Here is a 27,088-nt window from a genome sequence, read left to right on the forward strand (position 1 = left end):
AGGTATGTCCCAGTCTAGTGACATGCAGGAGTGACAGGGACGCATATATAAAGTGTAAATATTCGTAGCCTTTCCCATTCTCCTCTCTCCTAAGTAGGATTCTGTGTTTATCCATCGGCCCAGTCAGCACTATAAAGGGCCCTGCTGGGCATGGAAGAAAATTGAAGACTTAATTTATGTTACACAGACAGATGATAGGAAGAGCAGAGAGATACTCTTGTAAGACACTGACAGAGGCAGACGTAGAGTTCACAGAGACACCAAGTGAGGGTTTAGGAAGTGAGACAGAGAACTTAGATGGCAGCAGTGGGAACTGGGCCTTTGGCAAACGGATGGCCAATGAGAAGCGTGTGCTATGGCGTAATGCCCCCTTGACCATCTTTCCATGGAAGAGTAAGGAATTCATTGCTCCTTGATGCTTTCACAATGAGTTGTCTTTCACTTGACTGTGCACCACATTGAGTTGGGCTTTATGTGGGAGCAAGAGGCCTCTGTTTACTCAGGTTGCATGTGAAAGGTATTGGCCTCGGGTCAGGCTTGAACCACTGGTTTTCTATCACAGATGTACAGTGATGGACTCTGCTGTCATCCCTTTGCCCTAGAGTTTTGTCATCTGCAGCTGGAATCATGTCTTCAGGTACAGAAGAGCTACCTGAGGTCAAAATGTAAAGTGGCAGTTCGTGATCTTCCAGATGGTGCTCTTTTTGGGTGCCATCCCCCAGGCTTCAGCCATCCCAGATTCCTTCCAGCTCCTCATACACACTGAGCGTTCGAGCCTTTGCTCAGCCTTTCCTCCTGCCTAGGATGCCTTCTTTGCATGCCCTCTGACATTAGTGAACACCTACTCCTCCGTCTTCCAAAACCACCTTGTGGTCTTGTGTCACATTCTTTACAAAGTCTCCTTTCCCCTTGATACAGCTGACAACTTCCCTCTATCAGCCAGCATGGCATCTGAAACCTTTACCACCAAACCCACCATGAACACTTCATTTTAATATATCCATCTCTCCTAAATTTCTTGAGGCTGATATCATGGCTTTTCAGTGTGTGTCTTCCTAGTGCAAAGTGCAGTGCCCTGTGTATAGAAAGTGCTTAATGAATAGTAAAATTAATGAAGAAATGAATGATGTTGGAGAAAAAGAGTTCTCTTCTCTTCTCTTCTCTTCTCTTCTCTTCTCTTCTCTTCTCTTCTCTTCTCTTCTCTTCTCTTCTCTTCTCTTTTCTCTTCTCTTCTCTTCTCTTCAATTTAATTCAATGCTTAATTTTATAGGAGATTTAGTCCTGTAGCTCAAGTCTGCATATGGAGAGGGCGATTGTTCTAATTCGTTTCTTGCCATCTAAGAGCTAAAGCCACACGTGCTTTATGTATGTGCTGGCTATGTATGGATTTGCAACTAACATATAGTGAAGGGTTCTTCCTCAGATCTCTGTTTGAGGGTCAACATTACTATTCAGGTATTCTGGGAACGAACCACCTCTTAAGTCCCATGCCTCCAGAGTTTGGGAAAAGTAGAGAAGCATTTAAGTCCAGTGATTAAGGGCATGGGCTCTGGAATCAGGCAGATCTGGGCTGACATCCCAGGCTTGCCACTTACCAGCTATATGATGTTGAAAACATTGATTTCCCCAACCTTCAATTTCTTTACTTTTAAAATGGTGATCATTTTAAAATGGGTTGCTGGAATGATAAAATGGGCTCATAGAAAAAGCACCTTGCATGGTGTTTGGCAAATAGTAAATATCTGCTGAGTGATGGCTACTCTTTATTAATATTATTACCACAAATACCCAAAATTCCTTAGAGAAACAAGAAATACAAATAGGGCAAGGCAAGGTTCTAATGCCACAGCTGGGGGCAGTTAAAAGAAACACCATGCCCAGGGGTCAAGCCTTTGCACCCTCCGGGAGAAAGATAACACTCTTCTTGCCTGCCAAGGCCACAGTCAACACACTCTGGCTTCTACTCTCCCCCAGATTAGTGCAGACAATGACAGACGGCTTCATGATAAGGAGATTTCACTTCAAAGGCAGGAAGGGGCCCGGGAGGCAATGGTCAGCTTGGCACAGGAATCAAAGAACAGATCTGGGACTGAGTATGTCCAGCTCCACCTTTCCCTACTCCAGCAGCAAGGGGCTGATGGGTTTCGTGTCTTTAGGGAAGGAGAAAAGATACTGTGTATAGGCAGCCTTACCTCTCATGGGCTGAGGGAAGGAAATACGATAGTTTTCTTAGAAGGTGTTTAGGGTTTTCCATTCAAAAGGGAGAGCCATAATAAATAAATAAAGGGGCCATATCCTCTATGTGAAAGTGTCTTTTATGTGACTCAAGTTTGAGGACTTTGCATTTTGAGGTGGGGCTATTTATGTCAGATGTGAGATGCACACTCCAAAGGAGTGAAGTCCACAGTTTCCCCTCCATTATGGAAATAATAAGCAAAACTAACATTTGTTGAGCAGCTACAATGGGCCAACGAAAGTTTTATAGGCAGTTACTCATTGGATCCTTACCACCATCTCTGAGGCCTGAACTGTATGATCTTCTTAAAATAGACCTGGAAAAAATGAGGCCAGGTTCATTAACTCCTCATAGTCATAACACTAGAAGGTCTAGGGCCAAGACTAGAACCTGGATCTGTTCTTACCACAATGCTTTCCTGACTCAATAAGAAACATAAGGGGGAGCTTGGGTGACTCAGTTGGTTAAGTGTCTGACTCTTGATTTCCACTCAGGCCATGATCTTATAGTCGTGAGATTGAGCCCATGCTTAGTGTGGAAACTGCTTAAGATTTTCTCTCTCCCTCTTTCTCCCTCTGCCCCTCTCCCCCACTTGTACTCACTTGCGCTCTCCCTCTCTCTCTCTCTCTCTCTCTCTCTCTCTCTCTCTCAAAAAAAAAAAAAAAAAAAAAAACGTGTTAGGAAAGCAAATTCTTTAACTCCCAACAGGAATGCAGGAAAGCAAGTAGCTGTGTTTGTGTAAAAGAATGCTCATCACCCTATACATAAAGTACCATAAATAGAGAAAGTTAGTACATTTCTATTTAACAGTCTGAAATCCTTCCTATGTTTAGAGCAGTAGTCTTCAACTGTGTACAGTTCCCCCACTCCCAGCCTCCCCAAAGAGATATCTGCACTGTCAAAAGACATTTTTGATTGTCACAACTAGGGGAGTATTACTGCAACTGGGGGGTAGAGGCCAGAGACCCTAAGCATCCTAGAATTGCCTAGGACAGATACCCCATTCCCCATCAAAGAATTATCTAGCTACTGAGGTTGGTTTAGAGGATACAGGTCCTTGTTTATCTTCTCTTCCTCGTTGTGAGCCAAATATATCACTCCCGAAATAGGCCAAGATAAAAACCAACTTAAGTGTGCCCGTTGTGTGTACAGGAAATAAGGCTGAGCTCAAACCTCACTCCTTCTATTCATCATTTGCTTGTTTTATTTTATATTCAATGTAATCAAAACCTCTAATACTAAATTATTTCTAACTTTTAGAACCCTCACAGGCATACCGTCATAAGAATCAAGAGTGGATGATTTAAACAGGTATGCACACTTAATTAGTTAGCACGTAGGGGAGAAGTCAGGAGATAAAAGAAGGACAGAAGAGGATTTATGTGGCGATAAAGCTAAACTCTACCACAAGTCCTTTGGTGGGAGAGCTCATATGCCTTCTCCATTTCATGAGGTTCCTTTCTGCCACTGCCTGCTCCCCTATTGTTTGGGGGGTCTTTGGCCCCTGAGAGTATGATTAAGAAATTAACTATACCCCCCTGACTGCATGAAAATCAAGGTCTGAATCTTGGACAAAATGAGTATCAGGCTGGCAGAGGACCTGGGTGAAGGGCAATAGAACAGATGATGCATACAAACTAGCTTGCAGCTTCTCATAAACCCTAGTAAACCGGAAATGACAATGGTGCTGTTATGGGTAACTTTTGTGTCCACCGGACCGGGCCACAGAGTATCCTGATGTTTGGTTAAACATTATCCTGAGTATGTCCATGAGGGTGTTTCTGGATGAGATGAACATCTGAATCAGTAGAGTGAGTACCGTACATTGCTGTCTCTAATGTGGGTGGTCCCCATCCAATCAACTGAAGGCCTGAGTTGAACAAAAGGCTGAGAAAGCCTCAGCCAGGAGAAAGAATGAAATCTTGCCATCTGCAACAACACAGATGGAGCTAGAGAGTATGATGCTAAGTGACATACATCAGTCAGAGAAAGACAAATACCATATGATTTCACTTATATGTGGAATTTAAGAAACTAAACAAATGAACAAAAAGAGACAAACCAAAAACCAGACTCTTCACTACAGAGAACAAATTGGTGGTTGCCAGAGGGGTGGTGGGTGGGGGATGGGTGAACTAGGTGAAGGGGATGAGGAATACATTTATCATGATGAGCACTGAGTCATGTACAGAATTGTTGACTCACTATACTGTGCACCTGAAACTAATATAACACTGTACGTTAACTATACTGGAATTTAAAAAAATGAAAAGAAAAAAAGAAAGAAAGAAATGCTTTTCTAAAAAAAAACCCAAAAAACAAAAAAACAGCCAAGTAAGGGAGAATTCACTCTCTATGTCTGTCTTTGAGTTAGGACACTGGTCTTCTGTCTTTGGACTTGGAGTCAGACTTGGACTGAAACGTACACCATCAGCTTTCCCAGGTGTCCAGCTTGCAGACCTTGGGCCTTCTTAGCCTATATAATTATGTGAGACAATTCCTTTATCTCTCTCCTTTATCTCTCTCTCATCTCTCTGACCCGTGTGCACTTTCTCTCTCTAGATAGATAGATTTGTCTGTCTTTCAATAACTAGAGATGGGTAGATATAGATACATTGATATATCTCCTGTTGAAGAAGCAAGGTCTCTTACTGGTCTCTTACTGTTTCTCTGGAGAACACTAACACAGAGTCTGTAGATGACAATGACCATAATAGTAAGCACTATTGTTAACCAAGTACTTACTACATGCCCTAGCATCATGCTAAGAACCTGTGTCCACTGTGAAGCAACTTGAGGAGGTAGATATTGTGACTTCACTCCACAGATGAAGGAAGTTAGGCTTGGAGGGATAAATGAACTAACATGGGCTATACTTTAGGCCAGCCTATGACCCTTGATCTGATTATAATGTGTCAGGGGCCTATTGATTATGGAAGTGCTAAGCAGGAAATGTGCAGCCCCAAAGCCCCATGGGAACATATTCAGGCAAGCATTTCTACCTAGTTGGGATAGGAAGGCTTTGGCCTCCATTCCCCATCCTCTCAGCCCTCAGTTTTATTGGTTCAATTAGAATGTGATTGGCTCCCAATACTTTAAGAGTCTTTCTGCAGTTGGCTTTGCAGTCCTCATTGGCTTGGATTGTCACCTCTCTCTGGGGTTTTAGAGGGTCCATGAGATGAAGCTGGATCACCGCACACACACACGGTGAATGAGAGAAGGAATGCACTTGTGTGTAAGCTGTCCCTCTCCTAACTCTAGGTCCTATGGGTAAAATTTAGTTTCTGCGCTTCAAGATTTGAGAACTCTGACATTTCAGCCAGAGGTTCTCAAACTTGACTGCATTGGATTCATCTTAAAGAGCGTCTTAAAATTTTATTTTTGTCCAGACTCTCTCCATTTCCACTGATTGCAAATGTCCAGGGGGAGGTCTGCAAAGCTCTCTGTTTACAAACGGTACAGTGATTCTCACGAGATCAGCATGGCCTAAGTCCATGGAAGCATCTATGCCTTTTCCCCAGTACTTAAATAGTAGTTATTTGTCCTTCAGACAGAGAAAAGTGTGTAGACTGTGGGGAAATTTGGTTTAGTCTTGTTCAGTTCACATAATAAAATACCAAGAATCTTGGATATAATACAATGCAGTGATCCAAATATTGGCTTTTAGAATGGGACAAGAAAAGAGCAGTGAAGCCTAAGCAAGCCATTCAACCCACTCACAGTCCTGGAAACTTAGGCATGCTCTATCATTCCAGTATTATTTACAGGCTGATGCATGCATCAATTAATCAAGCAAGCAACATTTATTCCATTGAGTACTTACTAAATGCCCAACATTGCCTTCGGGCCTTCAGGGCTGGAGGAGTTTCATATCTGTATCATTGTACTTATCATACTGTATTAGAGCCACCTGATGATGTCTTTGTCTATAAATATAGACAAGTTTACAGTCTTTGTCTATAAAAATGCTTCTCACACTTTACTGTGTTTAGAAATCCCCTGGGGAGATTGGTAGGGCATAGATTTTGAGCCCTGAATGGAAAGAATCTGATTTAGTAGGTCTGGAGTAGGTCTGTAAATGTGCATTTCTAACAAGCTTGCAGGGGACCCCAATGTTGCTAGTCTGAGGAGCACTCTTTAAGAACCATTCACTCCCAACCCCAGGCTTCTTCAGGCAAAGAATATGTCATCTTCTCCTTCTGCAGGGTGTAGAAGAATGTCTAGAATATCAAAAGTGCTCTTGAAATGTTTGTTGAATAAATACAATGGCTAAGCTACCTGAGTAACATTAGCACTTACTTAAAGTAGAGGCAGAATTTATTTGGGCAACATAATATTGTTCTCTAATGAGAACTGGTTGAGAAATTTCAACGTATACAAGCATCTGAACTCTGTAAAGACTCTCTGAAAAACCAGGATGCCTATCAAGATCAGTCTCAGGGCATGGTTTCCTCAGGAAAATGGCAACACCTCACCCAGCTTTATGGCCATTCTGAACTAGAACTGCTGACCACAGTGCCTGCCATCTTGCACCACATGAATATGATTTGATGTCTTTCTGGGAGAAAGTATCATCAGGCTAGATGCTCCCTGCAGGGATGCGTTTGGACAGCCAATTAGGAGGAGGCAATCCAGTGATTCCATTCTCAGCACTGGACATAGGTAAGCATTTCAAGTCATTAAATTCCAACAGCCACTCTAAAAGCCCACAGAGCCTTCCAGAAGAAAACTGTGTCCACTGGCACAAACAACAACGAATCTCATGGGAGATCATAAAAATATGCCTTGAAGTTTGATCCAAGTTGCCTTTAAAGTTCCCTCCCATCTCCACAATGTCAGATGGGCTGGCAGATTATATTCTGAAGGACTGTTTCCTAATTTCTCCCATTGCTTCTGCTTCCCACCTCACTCACTCACAGAGCAGGGTGCCCTTTGTGTTTGCCACATGAGTAAGTCAAGTTCCTTTTCTTTTTTTTTTTTTTTTTTGAAGTTTATCTATTTCCTTCTTTGTCTAGTTAACCCTTCTTTAATCTCAAAGGCCTCTCTTTGGACCAGTGCAATAGCTTCTTCATTGGAAAAATATTCTATTAGATTCATATCTTCAGAAAAACATGTCCAAAAAAACTCTTCAGATTCTGCAGCTTTTCCAAGAGAAAGAAAAAAGCACACTTTTTTAAAAACGCTTATTTTTGAGAGAAAGAGTGTGAGTGGGGGAGGGGCACAGGGAAGGAACACACACAGAATCTGAAGCAGGCTCCAGGCTCTGAGCTGTCAGCACAGAGCCTGAGGTGGGGCTCGAACCCATGAACTGCAAGATCACGACCTGAGCTGAAGTTGGGTGCTTAAGTGACTGAGCCACCCAGGAGCCCCAAGAAAAGCATGCTTTTAAAGGAGTACACAGGGGCGCCTGGGTGGCTCAGTCGGTTGAGCGGCTGACTTCGGCTCAGGTCATGATCTCGCGGTCTGTGAGTTCGAGCCCCGCGTCGGGCTCTGTGCTGACAGCTCAGAGCCTGGAGCCTGCTTTCAGATTCTGTGTCTCCCTCTCTCTGACCCTCCCCCGTTCATGCTCTGTCTCTCTGTCTCAAAAATAAATAAACGTTAAAGGAGTATACAAAGTATACTTATTTTTCCTCTTTTTGCATGTGTCTTTTTGAATTCATGCCACACAAGCTAAATAAATATGAACATATAAAGCTGATAACAATGATGGATTTCACCAAACAGAAGCTTAGAGTGGAAGGGTATTTTACAGCAGTACTTCTCAAATTTTAATGTGCATATGAGTCACCTGGGTATCTTGTTAAAATGCTGATCATGGGGGTCTAACAAACTCTCAGGCGATACTGGTGCTGCTGGTCCGTGGACCACATTTCGAGTAGCAAGGCCACAGAGTTCTTAATGCAGAGCAGCACTGCCCAGTGGAGGCTTCTGCAGTGATACAGATGTTCTATATCTGCTTTTCCAATATGGCAGCCATTAGCCACATGTGGCCGTTGAGCACTTGACATGTGGCTAGTGCCTGGAGGAAACTAACTTTAAATTTTATTTAATTAAAATGTTTTCATGTTTATTTATTTTTGAGAGAGAGAGAGAGACAGAGTGCAAGTGGGGGAGGGGCAGGGAGAGAGAGAGAGACAGACAGACAGAATCTGAAGCAGGCTCCAGGCTCTGAGCTGTCAGCACAGACCCCAATGTGGGGCTTGAATTCATGGACTGTGAGATCATGACCTGAGCTGAAGTCAGGCACTTAACCGACTGAGCCACCCAGGTACCCCAAATTTTATTTAATTGTAATTCTTTTAGATTTAAATGGTCACCTGTGCCTAGTGGCCACCATATTGGAAAACAGCTTTGTAGAGTAGAAAACAGACTGAAAAATTTAGGAAAAAGGTTTCTGAGAGAAAGAAAAAAAAAACCCCTAAAAACCAGGGGAAACCACAGATTCCCCTCAATCCTAATGTAAATTTATACTGATTCCCACCCTCCCCTTCCTGCTTTCTGTAGCAAGGGCTCAAGGTTTCCCCTCTGTTCTCCAGAATCATTCTATAAACAAAATAGTGTAATTAGGAAAGGCTTTATAAACATTCTGAAGTGCAGAAGATTATCTCGTTTACATAAACCCTTTTGAGTTGGCAAAAACCAAGTCAGAAGTCTTATAAGAAGTAATTCTTTTGTTACAGGCACTTTCACCTTGGGTACATGGAGCAGGACTCTGAAGACAGGCTCCAAGGTTATTTCTTCACTGTGGGTTTTGGCCCTTTGGCCTGGAATGCAGGAACACATGCAAACCGTTCAGATAGTCAAGAAAAGTTCAAAAGGAAAAAGAGCTCAGTTCAAGTTGAGTTCCCCCAAATGAGAAAATGCTGAGGGTGGGGGAATGGTAGGGTTTAGTTTTGTCTAAACTGGATTTATCAGCTCTCAGCAGGTTACAGTCTATATTACAGCTAACGAGGTTGGGGGCTCTGCCCTGGGCTGGTGAGTACTAATTTCCATTGAGGAAAAAGTTATGAGGCTTGGATGTCTTAATGATAACAGATAATTTCTCTGTGTTGGCACAGCTACAAAGCACGTTGCTATGAAACTGCATAGATCGGGCTATTTCTTCTGTGTACACAGTTTCCACTTAAAGAATTCACTTGGCATGAGTTGCAAACCTGCTTGGGGACCCTTGTGATTAATTGCTTGAACTGGCTGGTGGCCATCAGCAGGATCTTGCCTTTTGCCGGGTTCTACACAGAATTATGAAACTGGAGGTTTAATGGGATTTCAGGTAATAGAGCCCAGATGTCCAAGACTATGATGTTTGAAATTACACTGCTTGCAAGGCTTCGGGGCTTAAACCTTATTTATTTCTTGCTTAGTAAATTTTCCTGTTCCCATCTTTATGTCACCTTGGGCCAGTCAAATGCTAAGGTCTTCATTTTGGCATACGGCATCTACAGAAGCCATTCACAAACATGCACCTGTAGCCAACAGCCTGGAGATACACGAGCTCCCTACCTTCCTGCCCTGGCTCTTGGGATTATCTTTCAGCCAAAAATATGGTAATTAACAGCCCTTCTACCACCTTGCTACTATACAGCACTTCACTTCCAAACTGCTTTCACACATTTAATTGCATCTTATTCTGTCAGGGTCTAGAAGAAATGGGCCGGGACAGGTATTATTATCTCCATTTGGATGAGGAAACCAAGGTGCGCAGAAGAGAAGGAATAATAATAGCTAACATTTGTGGACCCTGTGTGCCAAGAAGTACTGTTCCCATGGGAGTTTCTTGTGCAGCATTTCCTTTAAGCCTAACAACAGCTTTGAGATAGATATGATTATCAGCTACACTTTGAAACCCAGAAAACAAAGGCACGCAGAGTTTGGGTCACCCTGCTAATTACTGAGGGAGCCAGGCTGAAAGCTGGTACTCTTGCTCTCAGTTACCTCCTTAAGGAGTATCGGTGGCATCACAGACAAGACCTCGGAGTCTGTTGTTGCTAACGCAGCATTCATTTTACATCGTTTGCAAGACAGAAGACAGATCCCAGGCACATTTTTCTGAGGAGAAGCCCCCTGTATTCCTATTCCCTGCTTTCTTCCAGAGCAATGCTGCCTCCTGAATGCTCTGAGGGAGGAGGGAGATTCTGTTGAATGGCATCCCATTTGAAAAAAATACTTGGCCTAATATTCTAGGTCCTTTAGATGACACTTCAGCCTACCCTTCCAGCCTTATCCATTCTGCATTCCAGACAGAGGAATTGATGGAATTTGCCCCACTCTGCCTGTTCTTTGATTATATGGCCCCTCCTTCCTTCCTCATCCCCCTGCTCAACTTCTCCCTTTCCTATAAGGCCAGCTCACAGGCCGCTTTACAAAGGCTTCACATAGCCTCACAAAGCCCATCTTTCCGTGTTCTGAACCTCTGTAGGATTTTGTTGAATGAATGGATGAACAAATGGAAAAAATAACATCACTTTTTGACCGCTGTACCTGGCGCTATATGAAACATTGGGGATATGTGCACACAGGCAAACCATGACCACATAATGTCCTGTACGCTATTATAGAAGGGCAAGATGCCAGGGGAGCAGACAGAAGGGGGTTGCTCATTGCTGTTTGCAGATATGGCTGGAAAACCTGCCCAAGCCTCATCTCCCCTCCTAGTTAGGGAGACTTCGTGTTCAGGGGGCTTGTATTTGATGTATCTACGTACAGTGCTGAGATTCGGCATCATCTCTAACCTGAGCAAATATATGATAAACAATGAAGGGTTGTAGTAGAAGTGATGGGGTCTCTGTCGCTACGGTAGGGGCACAGCCTTGCCGCTTCTGTGCACAAGAGGGAGGCAGGCCTTTGCAGACACCCACAGTGCCTTCCCAATGGTGTTAGCCCAGAGGGAGGGGGAGAGGGTCAGTGACCAGCAGTGGCCCAAACCTTAGCGCTCCTGAGTAAGGGGTCAAGGGATGTTTCATGTACTGCCTTCACATCCACAGTTTGGGCCAGCCTTCCCCAAACCTACTCCTGCCTTCAAAGGCTGGGAAATATTTCTTGTTTTAAGTTATTCCCATTTAAGAACGATTCCTCTCATTATTTAGCATTATTTGGCCCCTTATAAGTGCTCCGTGCAGATAAGCTATTCTTATTACTCTTCTCAACAGGATTGTGAGGGAACCCTGGTCAGTGGCCCAGCCCCTGAAAGAGTAAAGCTCTTTCTCTAGAAAGTTCGAGTTTGGTTTTGGGAAACTGCAGCAGCATTTCATTCAGTTTTGAAGTTTGTTGGAGACAGGAGGTGGGATGGCTATCACTGTACAACACGCCTATCTGCTCTGAACCGCCAACCTGCGTTGCCCCCAAATTTTAGGGAATCAGTGTAAAATAATAAAAATAACAGTCTCTCGCATCTTGCTAGTTTTGAGACCGGTCATGTTACTGAACCTCTTCAAGCCACAGCTGCTTCATCTGCAAAAGGAGGGAATTCATGTGTTCATCACCTACTAAAGGAGCTATGCAGATGTTTTTATGAGAACTACTTTCCCCTGAATCCAAGATGTAATTTATTTTTAAAGTTTATTTATTTATTTATTATTTTTTTTTTTTTTTAATTTTGAGAGAGAATGTGAAGGGGAGGGACAGGGAGTGAGAGGGAGAGAGAGAGAGAATCCCAAGCAGGCTCTGCGCTGTCAGCACAGAGCCTGAAATGGGGCTCGATCTCACGAACTGTGAGATCATGATCTGAGCTGCAGTCAAGAGTCAGGTGCTTAACTGATGGAGACACCCAGGTGCCCCACAGTTTGTTTAATTTTTTTTTAGTAATCTCTACACCCAACTCAGGGTTCAGACTCACAACCCTGAGATCAAGAGTTACATGCTCTGCTGACTGAGCCAGCCAGGTGCCCCACAAGATGCAATTTTTAATGTACCATGAAGAAAGGACAAAAAACAACAACAACACAAAAACCCTGCCAGTTGAACTATGACATAATGATATTTGATAGTCCTGGACAAGGAATAATATTAGCCTTTTGCTCCTTTGGAATTTCTTTCATTTATTCTGAAGAACCTGGTCATTTCTCTGCTGTCAGGTATAAGCTTTCTGTACTGTAGGCAATCCTGCATGCACTCCCGTAATAAAACACAAGACGCCTTCACCTGTTTGTGATAACCTCCTATCCGAGGTGGTCGTGTAAAGTTCACAATTGCTGCTTTGCAGAAATAGATGAAATTGAGGCCGTTCCTCCGATGTCAGACATTTGCCTCACTAATGGTGCCCTGTTTCCCTGGCTTTGGGCATACGAGATAAATTTTCGCTTCAGTGCCAAATTGTAGTGCACTATTTCTAAAGACATTTTTAAATAGCAATTAAACTCAACAGGTGAAGTACTAACAGTATATATAACTTGAGTGAAGAGATGAAAATGTGATCAGAGCCAAATTCATGCATGCAAGACTGCCATTTGGCCTTCGATGATTATAAGAATCCCTAGATTGTAAAATGTACAATTCAGAAATGTTAAGTATCAAAAAAAGGGCATTCCAGTTGCAGTGAAACACGGTAAGTGATGAGCATATATTATGGGTCTTGCACCCAGGAGATGCCCAACAAATCTCAAATCCCTTCTCTTTTATTTTATTATTTTTAAAATTTTTTATTGTTATTGTTTTTGTTTTTTCCTTTTCTTTTAAATAAAGAAGGAGAATGTGGTGACTCTCAAAGATGCATGGAGTCTGGACCTCATTTTTTCCCCCCAAAACAATAAGATACTGAATTTAAATCTGATTCCTGTTAGATACAGTTTACATTTCAGAAAGTACAAAGCCATGAATAATCTCCAGAGAGATCAAAGTACTTTTCCAAACACTACGTGAGTGATGGCTGTAAGTTCTTTGTTGGAGCCCATTTCCCTACCTCCCATTGAGAGGTAGGTCTTGTTTCCTACTCCTTTGACTCTGGGGCAGGTCTGTGACTGCTTTGTCTAATAGAATATAGCAGAAATAGCATTGGGCCAATCCTGGGTCTAATATTTAGGAGGACTGGAAACTTGTTTGCTCCTCTCTAGAACCTGTCACCATGCTATATATAAGTCAAGGAAACTACATGAAGAGACCCACGTGGAGAATTAAGGCTCTCAGCTGACACTCTAGCTGCACAACCAGCCAACTGTTTGGACTAACTTGCCAGCCATTTGAGTGCACCATCTTGGATGTGGGTCTCTCAGTCCCAGCTGATAGCATGTGGGAGAAAACAGGAGGTCCCTGCTGAACCTTGCCCAAATTGCAAATCATAGCCAAATGATGACTGTTGAGTTTTGACCCTCTAAAATATGGAGCAGCTTGTTATACAGCAATAGATAACTGAAATTCATTACCTTGTTAATTTTCACAGATGCTCAGCAAGACCTGTTCTAGAACTTCAAGGAGTAGAACACAGAAGTGAACCTAGATCTTCTGATTCCTGCACTGAGGCCCTTGCATAATTATTCTGTGCACTGCAGTTATCAGAAGCTAATCAGGGCATGTCCTACTGTCTTACGCCTTAGTTCTCATCTAATTATATGATGAGAGCCAACTGGTCTAGGCCAATCTGTGGGTTCAGGAAAGAAATAAGAATAACAAACACTCAAGAGTGGAAAAGCTTCAATTTTTCAATCTCTCTCTCTCTCTCTCTCTCTCTTTCCCCCCCGCCTCCCCCCCCCCCTTAAGGCTTACTTGGAATTTGAGAGTAGACTTTATGAATTAGATGCAAATGTGCTTGTGATATTTCCAAGCTTTTTTTTTTAAAGTTTATTTATTTATTTTGAGAGAGAGTGAGTGAGTGGGGGAGGGAGAGAGAGAGAGAGAGAGAGAGAATCTCATGCAGGCTCTGTACTGTCAGCATGGAGCCCGACGTGGGGCTCAAACTCATGAACTGCAAGATCACGACCTGAGCCAAAATCAAGAGTCAGATGATTATCCCGAACCAACCAGGCACCCTGAACTCCCAAGCTTTTTAACATACCTGGTGGTGGTGGTCTCAAGGAATAATATCGTAGTAGAAACAAGCAAGAATCTCAGGGAATTCATCCATATCAGTCACAGATTATTCAGAATGGAATCCCAAGTAGACAAAGATTACCTTGTTGACAGACTAAAACACAGGGAGTGGAGTCAGTCATGTCCTTGTGACATGAAGGCTCCATGTAGGGGTAGAAGTCTGGTTGACCACAATGTCACTTCAGACAGCAAGCAAGTATATTTCACATTGTTGTTCACGTTCTAGGCCAGGATGTCAAGATCTTTTGTTTCCACATCTAGCGGTCTGTGTGTTGAGGCTATGGCTTCTGCAGCATGACAGAGCTAATGGTAAGAGCGTAGGCCCCTGGTGGAGACATCTAGGTCTACACAGGCCACACTGTCAACTATGTCATCTTACCATGCAATCAGCTAAAGACGCTTAGGGAGACAGATCTTCTTCGTGTCAGACAAACTCCAAATATCACTGAAGCAGGAAGCCCTTTATTAGGCATATATGCAGGATGCTATCTACCATGGGTATGAATGTTAGAAACTTGGTGTGTAATTTATTTTGGAAATCAAGGTGGGGAGGGAACATAAACTTTAGTGTTGAATTCAATACAAATAGCTGTTGTCTATTTTTGCTTTAAAGCTGTAGCGCTTAGGAAATTGTAATTCTTTCCCATGACTTGCTGGGAGCAAAGCTCCCATTTCTTAATGAAACCAGTGGAATAGGAGACGATGCCTCGTGGCACACGGACATAATAGAGAAGAGTTGAGAATGCAGGAGAGCAATGGCTGGAGGTGGAGGTCGAGGCTGTACAGGATCACTATTCAGATGAGAGGTTAAACAAAGGGGTCTGGCTGTTATTGCAGTTGTGAGACATAAGAAGAATTTATTGGAAGCCTTTAAAAAATTCTGAAGAAAAATAATCAAGCTAGAGGAATATAACTTCTCTACACGTGAAAAATTCTATTTGTGTCTTTTTAAAAAAAAATAAACCAGGTTATAGTCAAACTCCTCTAGTTCAAAAGTCAAGCTCTGGCAATTTTAATAATCTAGAATAGGAGCTGGAAAATTATAGCACCTATGAGGCATATCCAGCCCACTACCTGTTTTTGTAAATAAAGTTTTATTGAAACCCAGCCACACCTGTCACGTATGTATTGTCTATGGCTGCTTTTGCAATTGCAGTGGAAGGGTTGAGTGCTTGCTACTGAGATCATAGGACTCAAAAAGCCTAAAATATTTAGTATGTGATTCTTTGTACAAAAAAAAAGTTTGTGGACTCCTGATGTAAAATATCAAAATAAATCTAAGTGTTAGCGAAAAGGCTTTAAGAAGTTTACACAGTGCAAGGAAAACATGTTACCAAGTACTCTCTACTCCATGGATATGCATGAAGTTCTTTCATTCTCAGAACAAGCTTGGTGGAGTAAGACAGCAGGATAGAAGTAGTAGGGGCCTGTAGATAGTATCGATTAGTAGTTGGAAGAGGGTTGAAGTACTGAAAAGCAGCAATCTGGGGCCATTTAGTATAGGGGCACGTGGACAATGGCATAAAATAAAGTGATGTGCACAATGAGAGATTTAAAAAATGTTTACATTTAGGTGCTTGAAAGAGTAAATTTTGGTCATTTGGAAAATTTTTAAGTATTGGAGCTTATTTAAATCTTTCTCACTAAAGTATCAGCCATACATGAGTGTGCATGAGACCTCAGGAAATCAATGCTATGGCTTGGTGTGCATATGTAAATATCCCTTCACTATCTACATCCCTACATTAGTTTGTCCTCTCTAGTCCCTGGCTTCAGCATTCCTCTCAGGCCCCTGCAGCACTTTCCTATCTGGTCTCTAGCTCTTTATTCTTCTGTGCAAATCTATCCCAAAGACTCCTATCCCTTGGGTCTCCCCTGAAAAACTACCGGTCTTGTTCATCAGCACATACCAAATGAATATCCACTATGGGCAAGAGATTGTACTAGATTCTGAAGGAGACTCAGAGCTGGGGTAAGGGAGTTTTTGTTCCCAAAGGGCTTAAAAGGTGAAAAGGAAGGAAACATAATATACTTAGAGAAAGGTAATTAATAGTATAAGGTATAAGATGATACATTAAAAAAAAAAAAGGTTTATTGGATTTCATATAAGCAAGTGATTACTGCTTCATGGATTGGTCCTGGAGAGGGTGGAATTGAGAGGAAGGGCATTCGAGGACGTTGGTGATGCCCAGCTCCATTCAAAGCCACCCAGGGTTCCCACATTCCTCATCTGAGGCTCCCTGTAGTCACTACCCAACCATCACACCATCCCCAGCATCTCTCACAAATAAACTCTCCCCTGATGACCTCAGTGTTTTCTGGACTCTGATTTTTGAGCGTGCTAGTCCTAATGCCTAGAAAAGCTTTCTGTCCCCTCGAGCTTATCCCAACTTGACCTATTATTTGAGGACTAACTTCTTGGGGCCTCTGCGTGGGGCCCCATCCGGGGGCATGGTCCTGTCCACTCCTGCTGTCCACGCCTACCATGCAGCTCACACCAAACACGGCTTGAAGCCCAAGTTCTGCAACACCAGAGCTGGCCAGTGCCCAATAAGACAAGTACACCAATTACAGCCTTGGATGTTAAATTGCTCTGAGAATCTAAACGCTTATTCTCAAGTCATTTACTGATTCCACTGCAAATCGGTAACAAACAGCCCACAGTCTGGCATGGTTCTGCATCCTACAGTATAGCACTGCTCTAGTCTAACCTCATTTCTTCTCCTGAGTCTGCAAAGCACATATTGTCCATTTCAGGGGGGTAAAAACTGGCGGCACACAGGCCGAATTTGAATTAACTGCCAACATGTAAAAATTGGGAGACGTATACTTCCTGCAAAAATTGTCAGTTGGGGCCTCATCGCTGCATATTCTCAAATGACAGTCACCGGCTAGAGCTGAGCAGGCCTGCCAATTTATTTATTTTTAAAATATATTTTTAATTAACCTCTACACCCAACGTGGGACTTGAACTCACAACCCTGAGATCAAGAGTCACATGCTCCACTGACTAAGCCAGCAGGGCGCCCCAGACCCACCTCTTTAGATGTGGCACGCACTCTCCAGTACCCTGCAGTCACCATGACACCGCCTGGTATTCTCAGGACAGCTCATCTCTCTTTGTGTGTTTGCCTGAGCCTTGTAGGCATTTGTGTCAGCCACACTGTGCATTCTATGATGTGCATTCTGCCACTTTAATTATATTATCACATACTCTAATTGCTTGCTGTGTTGTTTGTTTTGAGTTCACATCAAGATGCAAAGTCCTAGAGGGGAGAGACTGTGCTCTGTATTTTTTCTCAACGTCTCTCAGTAGATACGACAACGCTATGCACACGAACAAGTGCTTAGTACTTTTTAAATAGCTCAATGAACAAATGATCGATGTTGTTTAGGCTGTAAATCTAAAGTACAAATCCTAAGTCAAATATACGAGGTAATTTTGTTAATACTCTCTGGTGGATTAAAGGCAGCTACAAATTCTCTGACACTCCTAGTGACAGCTGGGGGTCTGTTTCCCCTCCCCTCTGACTGCTAGTTCTAGAGCTGGCCTGTACGAGGACAGGGGGCTACTTGGTCTCTTGAGAAATCTGACTTACTCTGCAGGAAAGACCATGTGGAGAAACCTTCCTAATCTCTGGAGAGGGGGAGGGCCCAGCTGAGCCAAGTTTTCAAGCCATCTCAGCCAAGGCACCAGGAAAGCAAGTAAAGGTGTCATGGTCAGCCCGGCCACCAGCTGAATACCACACAGGAACCACATTCACTGCCATGTGAAGCTGAACAGCTGTCCAGCTGAGGCCGGAGCCAATCCCCAACCCTCAAAACTGTGACATATAATAAAATGCTTGTTGTCTTAAGCTACTAAGTTGTGGATGCAGTTTGTTACTAAACAGTGATAAATGAATAAAACGGAATTTATCCCGAGTTTCCACTGTTTACTGGAATGACATCCTTATTACTAACATTAAGGTCCTTACTTGCCGTTTTAAAGTTATGGCATACAATGAAAGTAATAACGCCTATCTGGTGTTCTAGGTAAATGGTTGAGGCTGCCGGCGGGTGGAAGGGCTGACCTGGGAACTCTGTTGCCGAGAGAACTCGTGTCTCTTGGCGTGCAGGTCGGTGTTAGCAAGCACTTGCTTATGCACACTTCCACTGTCACATCCTTCAGTAATGGGACGGTAAGTAATATCTTGTTCTCCACAGCAAATCTGCTGGGCTATTAATTTTTTTTAATCTTACAAAGATATCTATCCATTATTCTGATCTACATAAATAATCTGGCTGTGATTCTGTATTTTATGACTTTGTTTCTGTGACTGTCAGGTTGTGGAATATGAAATTTTATAGTCTTTAAGAAAGGTTTCATTTCAGTTGACAGATCTTAGAAATCTGTAGGTTTTTAAAAGAAGTGTACATTTTAACAAAAGCTTACCTCCTTCCCAAGAATCTGTTTTTAGTTAATCACTACGTTTTTCTTCTACCATTCATAACACACTGTAAAATCAGTTTATTAAAGATCTCTTCTCAACTATTCTCATGTGTTTCTCAATTTCCTGGGAACTAATTGGCAACAATCATGCTTCAAGCACGAGACAAGATCTAGACTTGGCTAAGGTTGGAAAGGTAATGGAAACAGTTGACAGTTACTTCATCCATTTCTGATAATTTAACCCCATTAAACAAACAGATGAAAGCCTTCCCAAAGAACACCTGTTCTATTTTCTTGATATGGCCACTTTGTAATCATTTAACTGATGATTATGCAAATCCTGTCCTTTGAATGCAAAAGGTGTCCTTGGGCCAGAGGTTTAAAAAGCAGGAGGGGTAGGGGACTCACTCTGCATAGAGAAGAGATAACAAACGCATAGGCGAATATGGTGAAGTGAAACCTCTGGAATTATTTGTACATCATTTCTAAATAACAATAATATTAATAACATTATTCATAAATAACAGAAGAGAAAACGTCTCAGAACTAAATTGGAGACAAAGGAGTGCTCATGGGAAGTTAAAGATCCATAGTGAAGACAGATAGCAAATGAACAAAATACTGTAGTCTCCCCTATTATGTGTTTATGGTCTGATTCATGAAATCACATATACATAAATTCAAATGTACATTAATTAAAACAATCTCTGCCCACAAGTGGTTCACCATCTGGTAAGGTGGAAGGTAGAAAGAGAAAGTAACAGACTATATTCCAGTGGATAAGTGCTGCAGGAGTAGTGTGGAAAACATGCTGGAAACATACGTAATTGTTAATTACATCCAGGGAGTGGGAAGGGGAATTTAAGCAGAGTCTGAAGGGTGAGTAGGAGCCCTCTGTGTATAGCTAGAGGAATAGCATTTCCAGAAGAGAGTTTTGCTTAAGCCACGATGTGGAAGAATGAAGGAACAGAGTTGTTTCCAGAAGGTTAGGATGTGAACAAATATCAGATATGGCTTAGTCACAGGATGAGTTAATTGAGTGAGGAGTGGGGGGAAAATGAGGGCGCAGTGGCTTGCAACCTAACCTAGAGTTTGGAGCCAGATCATGAAGAGACATGTACACCTGGCTAATGTGTTTGGATTTTATCATGTAGACAATGGGCAATTAGGAAACTTTTAAAGCAGAGGGTGTGTGCCATGATCATACTTATGGTTTAGAAATATCACTTTGTACTGGCACTGCCCTTAGGATGATCATATATTTGCTTTTGTAGCAATTGTCACAGTGGTCGTTTTACATTTGTTGGTGTGATTATTTGATTACTACTAATTAGAGAACAGAACACCATGCAAACAAGATCCATGTTTGTTTTTGCTCAGAAGAGTCTTTCCAGTACCAAGCATGGTGCCTGGCACATAGCAGGGGTTCGATGAGTCATTGAATGAATCAAACTATTCGATATTAGCATAGGCCAACCAAGACATGATGAAGGCCTACATCAAGGCAATGCCAGTGACAACAGGTAAGAAAGAATAACTGATTAACACCTTTAAAATGAAAATCCTGGGTTAACTCTAACAGCTTAGGAGAAAGGATGGATGTTAGAAGGGTACTCCAAAGTTTCTAGGGGGAAGTGCAGTTGTTTAAGAACCAGAAGGAAGAGAAGTGGGTGTTCTTGAGAGGGGAAGCATTTGGTTTCAACATGTATTTGAGAAGCCTCCAGGACATCGAGGTAGAGCTATCGTATGGGCAGCAGGGAGAATGTCTTGGTAGAAAGAACTGAGAAGTGGACATTGGGTTTGGGCTTTGTAATTTACCAGCTATGTGACGGAGGGCATGTCATGAGCTTCCCTCAACTTGGGTTTCTCACTTGTAAAATGGAGATAAGAATCTCTGCCATAACTAATTTAGGATGATTTAAAATTTTTTTTTGATGTTTATTTATTTTTGAGAGAGAGAGAGAGAGATCGAGCATCAGTGGCGGAGGGGCAGAGAGAGAGGGAGACACAGAATCCAAAGCAGGCCCCGGGCTCTGAGCGGGTAGCACAGAGCCTGATGCAGGGCTTGAACTCACAAGATCATGACCTGAGCCGAAGTTGGACGCTTAACCAACTGAGCCACCCAAGTACCCCAGGATGATTTGATAATAATGTAAACTTTATTTTTTTAATGTTTTATTTACTTATTTTGAGAGAGAGAGAGAGAGAGAGGAAGGAGAGAGAGAATCCCAAAGAGGCTTCACACCCAGCATGGAGCCCGATGCAGGGCCTGATCCCACGACCTCGAGATCATGACCTGAGACGAGACCAAAAGTTGGTCACTCAACTGACTGAGCCACTCAGGCATCCCAATAACGTAAACTTTAAAAACATATGAGAAAGTGATTTTTAAAGTATACAGAACTTTATGAGGACTCATACTTATTATCATTACCCTAAAAGGCTGCAATGCATCCCTTAATAGAGCATGGTACTAGTCAGTTAAAGGTCATGGATTTAATGAATGTGCGCCATCTAACTTGGTAAAAGTACAGGTAAGTCCCTCCCTTCCAGTTAGCAGCCTTGTAAATGGTATGATGGCGGAATAGTCTGGGCACATCATCAGAAGTAGAAAAATTCTCTACATATGTCTTGTACTGAGAGTGACATATTCCAGTTTTAACAGAACAAGGAGATATTAATACCAGGAAAAGGAGATATGGTATTGCAGGTAATGAGAAAACAACTCATGCTCAAACAAATGTATCCTCTTGACAGGGTCTGGAGCCTTTCTTTTTTTCAGAAAGCCAAATACAAGTCCCTTTGTTTTAATGCACCCTTACTTCTAAAGTTGTCACTTCCTTCTTCAGCCAACATCCAGAACCTCCTCCGTATCCACCAGACCCATGGAACTCAATGCCTTATTCAGGCAGGGGTGAGTCACTCCCATGTTACTTCTTCTAGGATCTGGATTTTCTCTAGAAGATATTAGTCTGCTCAGAATCCAAGAGCTGAAAACATCTCAGCATTTTGACTTTAGGTCGGTCCTAAGGTTCTGTGGGAGTCTGGCAGATAGGGACAGAAAAGGGCCCTCAATTCAGATGACTGATTTTAAGAATTCTAAAGCAGAACACTACCACAACCCTGCCCTGACATGGAGATAGTCATTGGGGACAGTTTTCTATTAGAGACTGGCTCCTGTTCTCAAAATGGGACTTGAGCACGGATTCCACGTAAGAAGGCAAAGTTGAGTTTCTGAGAAAAATCGATAGGGCTATATCTTTCGCCTGTCTCAAGTTCCTTGATGTGATATAAAAGCAATAATGGGCCTGGGAATGAAGTCATAAACAGTTATTCATTTTACACCATAATAAACGTATGGCAAGATTGAATTGGGGTTTAGACAAAGCACCGGGCAGGCGGGAAGGAGACCTGGTTTTCCTTGCCAGTGCGTGCATTGTGTCCATCTTCAGGAAGTCACTGGGAAGCTCTGGACCTCAGTTTTCCTGCCATGGGCAGGAAGGTAAAGGCATGGTTCAGTAGGTAAAGAGATAATAATGACAACTATGAATAATGACACAGTGAAGACTTACTATGTGCTAGGCTCTGTTCTTGACCTTGGCGTAAGTCAACGAACAGAAGATTTCTTCCGTTCATAAAACTCCTATTTTAGTGAGGGAAGACAGGATAAAAAACATACATAAGTACGTTATTTTGTATTTCAGAAGTTGATGAGTGATGACTCCCCTCATCCATACCAGATAAATGATAATGTACTCAGATCATAGGTTGTTGCAGTAACGCAACAAAGTAGAAGAAAAAGCCCCTAGCACTCAAATGTTACTATTATATTTTCCAATTTATAATTTCTAATAATTATTATGTTTTCTTCTTTTAAGTTTTATTTTTTTAGTAATCTCTATACCCAATGTGGGGCTCCAACTCATGACCCTGAGATCAAGAGTTGCATGCTCTTTCAAGCGAGCCAGCCAGGTGCCCCCCTTTTTAAATTTATTATTTGTATTGTAATTATGCTTTCTAATCTCAAATACTTTGACCCCAAAATCATGATTCTCAGATAACAGGTGTCATAATAACAAAGGGCAATATTTAAAAATCACAAAGGAAACCAAGGATATAATTTAGCCCAGGTGGTTTGCCTCAAGACCTGGCCGATTACGGGAACAGCGATGCTTGCTGAAGTGGAGTGCCTCTAAGATTCACACACTGGACAGACATCTGCAGGCTATATTTTTAGTTCCAGGAGTAAAAAAAAAAATAGATTTGTAAATTATGAAACAAAGCTCTTTAATTTTATAACAGGTCTAACCAGCCTCCAGAGGCTAGCTGTGTGGAGAACAACACACCTGAGCAATAATCAGAAAAGGCAAAACTGCTTCCTCTGGGAATTGACGTTAACAGATCTGACTTTTTCTTTTTCGTGCCAGACACAGAGCGTGTCTGGAAGAGGTATGAATTTCAGTGCATCACTTACAGAACTGCTGACCTCTGTGGGAAATGTTTAAGTCCTTTGATGTAACTTATTGTTGAGCAAACAGTATTTCTGGCACTAAAAACATTTTGGGTTTATGTCTGTTTCCATCAATCTTTATTCAATGACATTATCATTGCTCACCTATTACAGAGATTTCTCAACTGAGACTTCTCAAAAGGGCAGAGGGTTGGAGAGAGTATGTATTGAAATGACCAAAAGATTTTGTTGCTCCCCCCTCCCCCTACCCTGCCCTTTGCTTATAGAGGTCATAAAATCACTCATGGGAGAGGACGTTTTTTTATTAGAAAACGGTAAAAGCAGCTGAGGCTGGTCTCCTTCCTGTATTAGGTAAATGCCACACATTTTGAGGCTAATATTATTTAAAAAAAAACTATGCCTCCATTCATTCATTCATTCATTCATTCATTCTACGTTGAATGTTGGTTATGTTCTGGGTGCTGTGCTAGGTAGGCACAGACATGAAAACTAAGAGCTCACAACTCCAGGGAGAGCATTCTGTCTATGAACATGAGGCTGGATTACCCAGAACCTAAAAGAAGGTCATTCCATTGACTTTACAGAGAACTTGACCTTGCTTCCCAAATGCTGCTGGGAAGGCTGTGTTGCCAGGGCTTTCGGAGGCTGCCGGCTCTCAGAGAAGATCTGGGAGTAATCTGGGAGGGAGTGGGCTTGGTGCCATGCTGGGGGCAGTAGGATCATTAAGTTCACTAACTGCTTGCAGGGGAATAGGGTTAATGGGCCAGAACCTTTCTGGAGCTTAGTACTCAGGAGTTTGACTAAGTCCCCAAAAGAGCATGTTAAGCAATTTAGGTAAGTTTATTTCAACTCAGCAAAACTTTACGAAGGGACTTCCAAGGAGCAAGTTGGGCCTGTATATGCAAGGATGTGGATTGAGCAGTTTCTGCCTTCAAAGAGCTTACAGTCCTAGTCATTCCTCTCGATGTGCTAAGGGCAGGAGGAAGCTTGATCTGGAGCTCGAGACAACACTGAAGCAGCCCTGCAAGAACAGATGATGGGGCTGAGGCTCCGAGAGGGGCAGGAAAGTACCTAAGGCTGCCGTGAATTACAGCTGGTTCAGTCCCCAGAGTAGCTTGAGTCACCCCTTCAGGTGTTCTACAAACTGGGTATCCAGATACAGACTTGACTCAGACAACTGTCTGGGTCACAGGATTTGTGTGTATGCAGCAGGCAAATAGAAGAGTTCACACACACTGAGCGCTTACTCTGTGTCAGGCGCTGTCCAAAGTGCTGGTGCACAATAAGTATTTTATATTTATTATCTCATTTAATCCTCACAAACCATCTGAACAGGTGGGGGAGGGGCATGACCATCTCCATTTAACACAAGAAGAAACTGAGGTATAAGGAGGCTAAGTTACTAGCAAAAATCCATATACCCAGTAACTTGATGAATCAGGATTCAAATTCTGGTTATCTGGAGACTGCTGTTCCTGTTACCCTGCTGCCTGGGACAAGCTCTTTCCCTTTTGGGCATATTGAAGACTGATATCAAATAAACATTGCAGCAATGGGAATTCTGGCAGAATATGGATATATAGGATATAAAAGAATTCTATCGAAGGTCAAGAAAGCCCTCTGTTGACAGCAGGCTGACTTCTCATATATTTCTTTAAATTTCAACCTTGAAAGTCCTTCTATCCATCCATCTGTCCATCTATCCATCAACCATTCAGCAAACATTTGTGGTGGACCCACTACATGCTGTGCACTGTGTGAGGCGCTGGGGATACAAAGATAAAAATTTACACATTCCCTGCCCTCAATTAAGTCATCGTGGTGCACGGTGCGGCAGTGGGGAGGGGGCCTTGCAAAAAACATTAGAATCTAATGATACCCCTGTTCTATCTTAGGAAGAAGCAAAGTTTTATGGGTGCACGGAGGAAGAAGGAAGTAGGTCAGCTTGTGGAAATCAAGAACTTCCAGAGGGGTTGACACGTAAGCGAGGATGATAGCTGTTGAGAAAAACTGGGCAGCTGTGTGTGTGTGTGTGTGTGTGTGTGTGTGTGTGTGTGGAAAGACTGAGGAACAGTGAGAGGGTGAATGAGTGGAACATTTCAGAAACCACTGGCAGCATTTGGAGTGAAGGACACTGCAGTTGGAATTAGAAGACAATGTGTTTTCCTCCTGGGTCTAGCACAACAAGGAAGTATGACACTGGCTTAGTCACTTGCCTTTCTGAGACTTGCTTTCATTATTTATTAGACAAGAATATTGATATTTAGTTGACCTCTCACTCACAGGGATGGGACTGAACATTTCTGCAGCTTTAAGAAGAACATTTTATTAATACAAATTATTATGATTAAAAGTGAATTTATCCTCTCCCTTCCCCAACTGTGTAAGGACAGGCTTTAGCCACAAGGGAAAGGAAGGCAACCCATGGCTGACAAATAAGACTTAGGAAAATTGTGTCTCCTGTACTGTGCAGGCTTTTTTCTCCCTGACTTCTTTTGGCCCTCCCAAAGTCCACACCACACCTTGCTTTGCACATTTGGCCTGTTCTCCCCCCTCCTTTGTAACTTCACACTGAACTTTTAGGCCTGCCCTTTCCACCTCCCCAGGCACCATTTTCATTATTTTGGTTCCCATGGTGTCGCGTATAAGGACTAAAGGCTGAAAATCTGTAACAAGCTCTGGGAACTTCATGAGCTAACTAGGTCTGGGCTCCGACTCACAACCAAGCATACCAAGATGAAAGCATTCAGATGATGAGCTCCCCTTTCCTCTCTCTGTTTTCCCCCTTCGTTACAGATGCTTGCACCCCTTGGGTTCCCCTTTGGGAGGATTTTCCTGGAAAAAGAGAGAATGCACAGCTGTCTTACTATGACCAGTAGTGACTGCCATCTGAAGTTCAGAGCTGAAGCCCAATGATCGAATTTATCGCATCAGATGCTTCAGTCCCTGCTAATTCTGAGCTGCACCAACAACACACTTCCTCCTGGGATGTGATCTACCTATGAGAGAGGGAATATGAATCTGCCATGAGGGGAAAGGGATTTTAAGAAAAGAAATCTGAGGGCTAGTGGCCTGGAAAAGAAGTGTTCTGTAATGGTCACTTTGGCATACCTGAAGACCTGCTAAGGAGGCTGAGCAGGAACCAGCAAAAGGAGCAGGAAGGTGACAATGAAAACGGTCATCTATGTTTAATGAGGGCCTACTATAGTGCAGGCACCATGCTAAAAGCTTTATTTGGAATTCCCATCTGGACCTCACAACAACCCTGTGACACAGATACTATTTTTTTTTAGGTTCATTTATTTTGAGAGAGAGAGAGAGCGAGCAGGGGTGGGGCAGAGAGAGAGGGAGAGAGAGAGAATCCCAAGCAGACTCTGCACTAACAGTGCCCCAATGTGGGGCTTGAACTTACCGTGAGATCATGACCTTAGCCAAAATCGAGTCGAACGCTCAACCGAGGGAGCAATTCAGGCACCCGCCCCACCCTTATTTTTTTGTTTTTTAAAGCTTAGGACATAGATACTATTCCCGTCACAGTTTTAGAGATGACAGATAAAGAGGCTAAATGACTTGCCCAAGGGACTACGACTAGTAAGAGACGGAAGCAGGACTCTATCATCGAGAGAAATCTCAGACACATGGTCTCCTAGACAGGCTATATGTGAGGATCATTTGGGGGAGCTGATCACACTGTTGATTCCTGAACAACACAGGGGATATAGTAAGTCAGCATCTAGGGATGCCATCTGGGACTGTGTCGTTTCCTAAAAGCTTCCCTGGTGGTTTTGATGTCCACCCAGGTTTGAGTACCTCTGGAGGACACGTGCTTTATATGATCTCAAGGGACAGATCCAGTACCAATGTGGGGACAGTGTGGGGAGACAGGTTTCAGCTCAGTGAAGGACGGTTAGGGATGACCCGAGGAGGCAGG

The 27,088-nt window shown here is 42.7% G+C and overlaps 1 protein-coding gene across 3 annotated transcripts in view; it reads right to left on the reverse strand.

Annotated features, from left to right (window-relative positions):
• Positions 1-27,088, reverse strand: part of SAMD12 (sterile alpha motif domain containing 12) — a 388,238-nt gene that overhangs the window by 8,219 nt on the left and 352,931 nt on the right. Inside the window, exon 5 of one of the 3 annotated variants that reach the window (XM_045049817.1) lies at positions 25,633-25,992. The exons of the other annotated variants lie outside the window; for them this stretch is intronic. Within the exon in view, the coding sequence (XP_044905752.1) occupies positions 25,904-25,992 (89 nt within the window). The 3' untranslated portion in view covers positions 25,633-25,903. Of the gene's footprint in view, positions 1-25,632; positions 25,993-27,088 lie in introns of those variants that run through there. 3 annotated transcript variants of the gene reach the window in all.

The sequence above is a fragment of the Felis catus genome, chromosome F2 (assembly GCF_018350175.1).
Source record: "Felis catus isolate Fca126 chromosome F2, F.catus_Fca126_mat1.0, whole genome shotgun sequence".
Taxonomy (NCBI): domain Eukaryota; kingdom Metazoa; phylum Chordata; class Mammalia; order Carnivora; family Felidae; genus Felis; species Felis catus.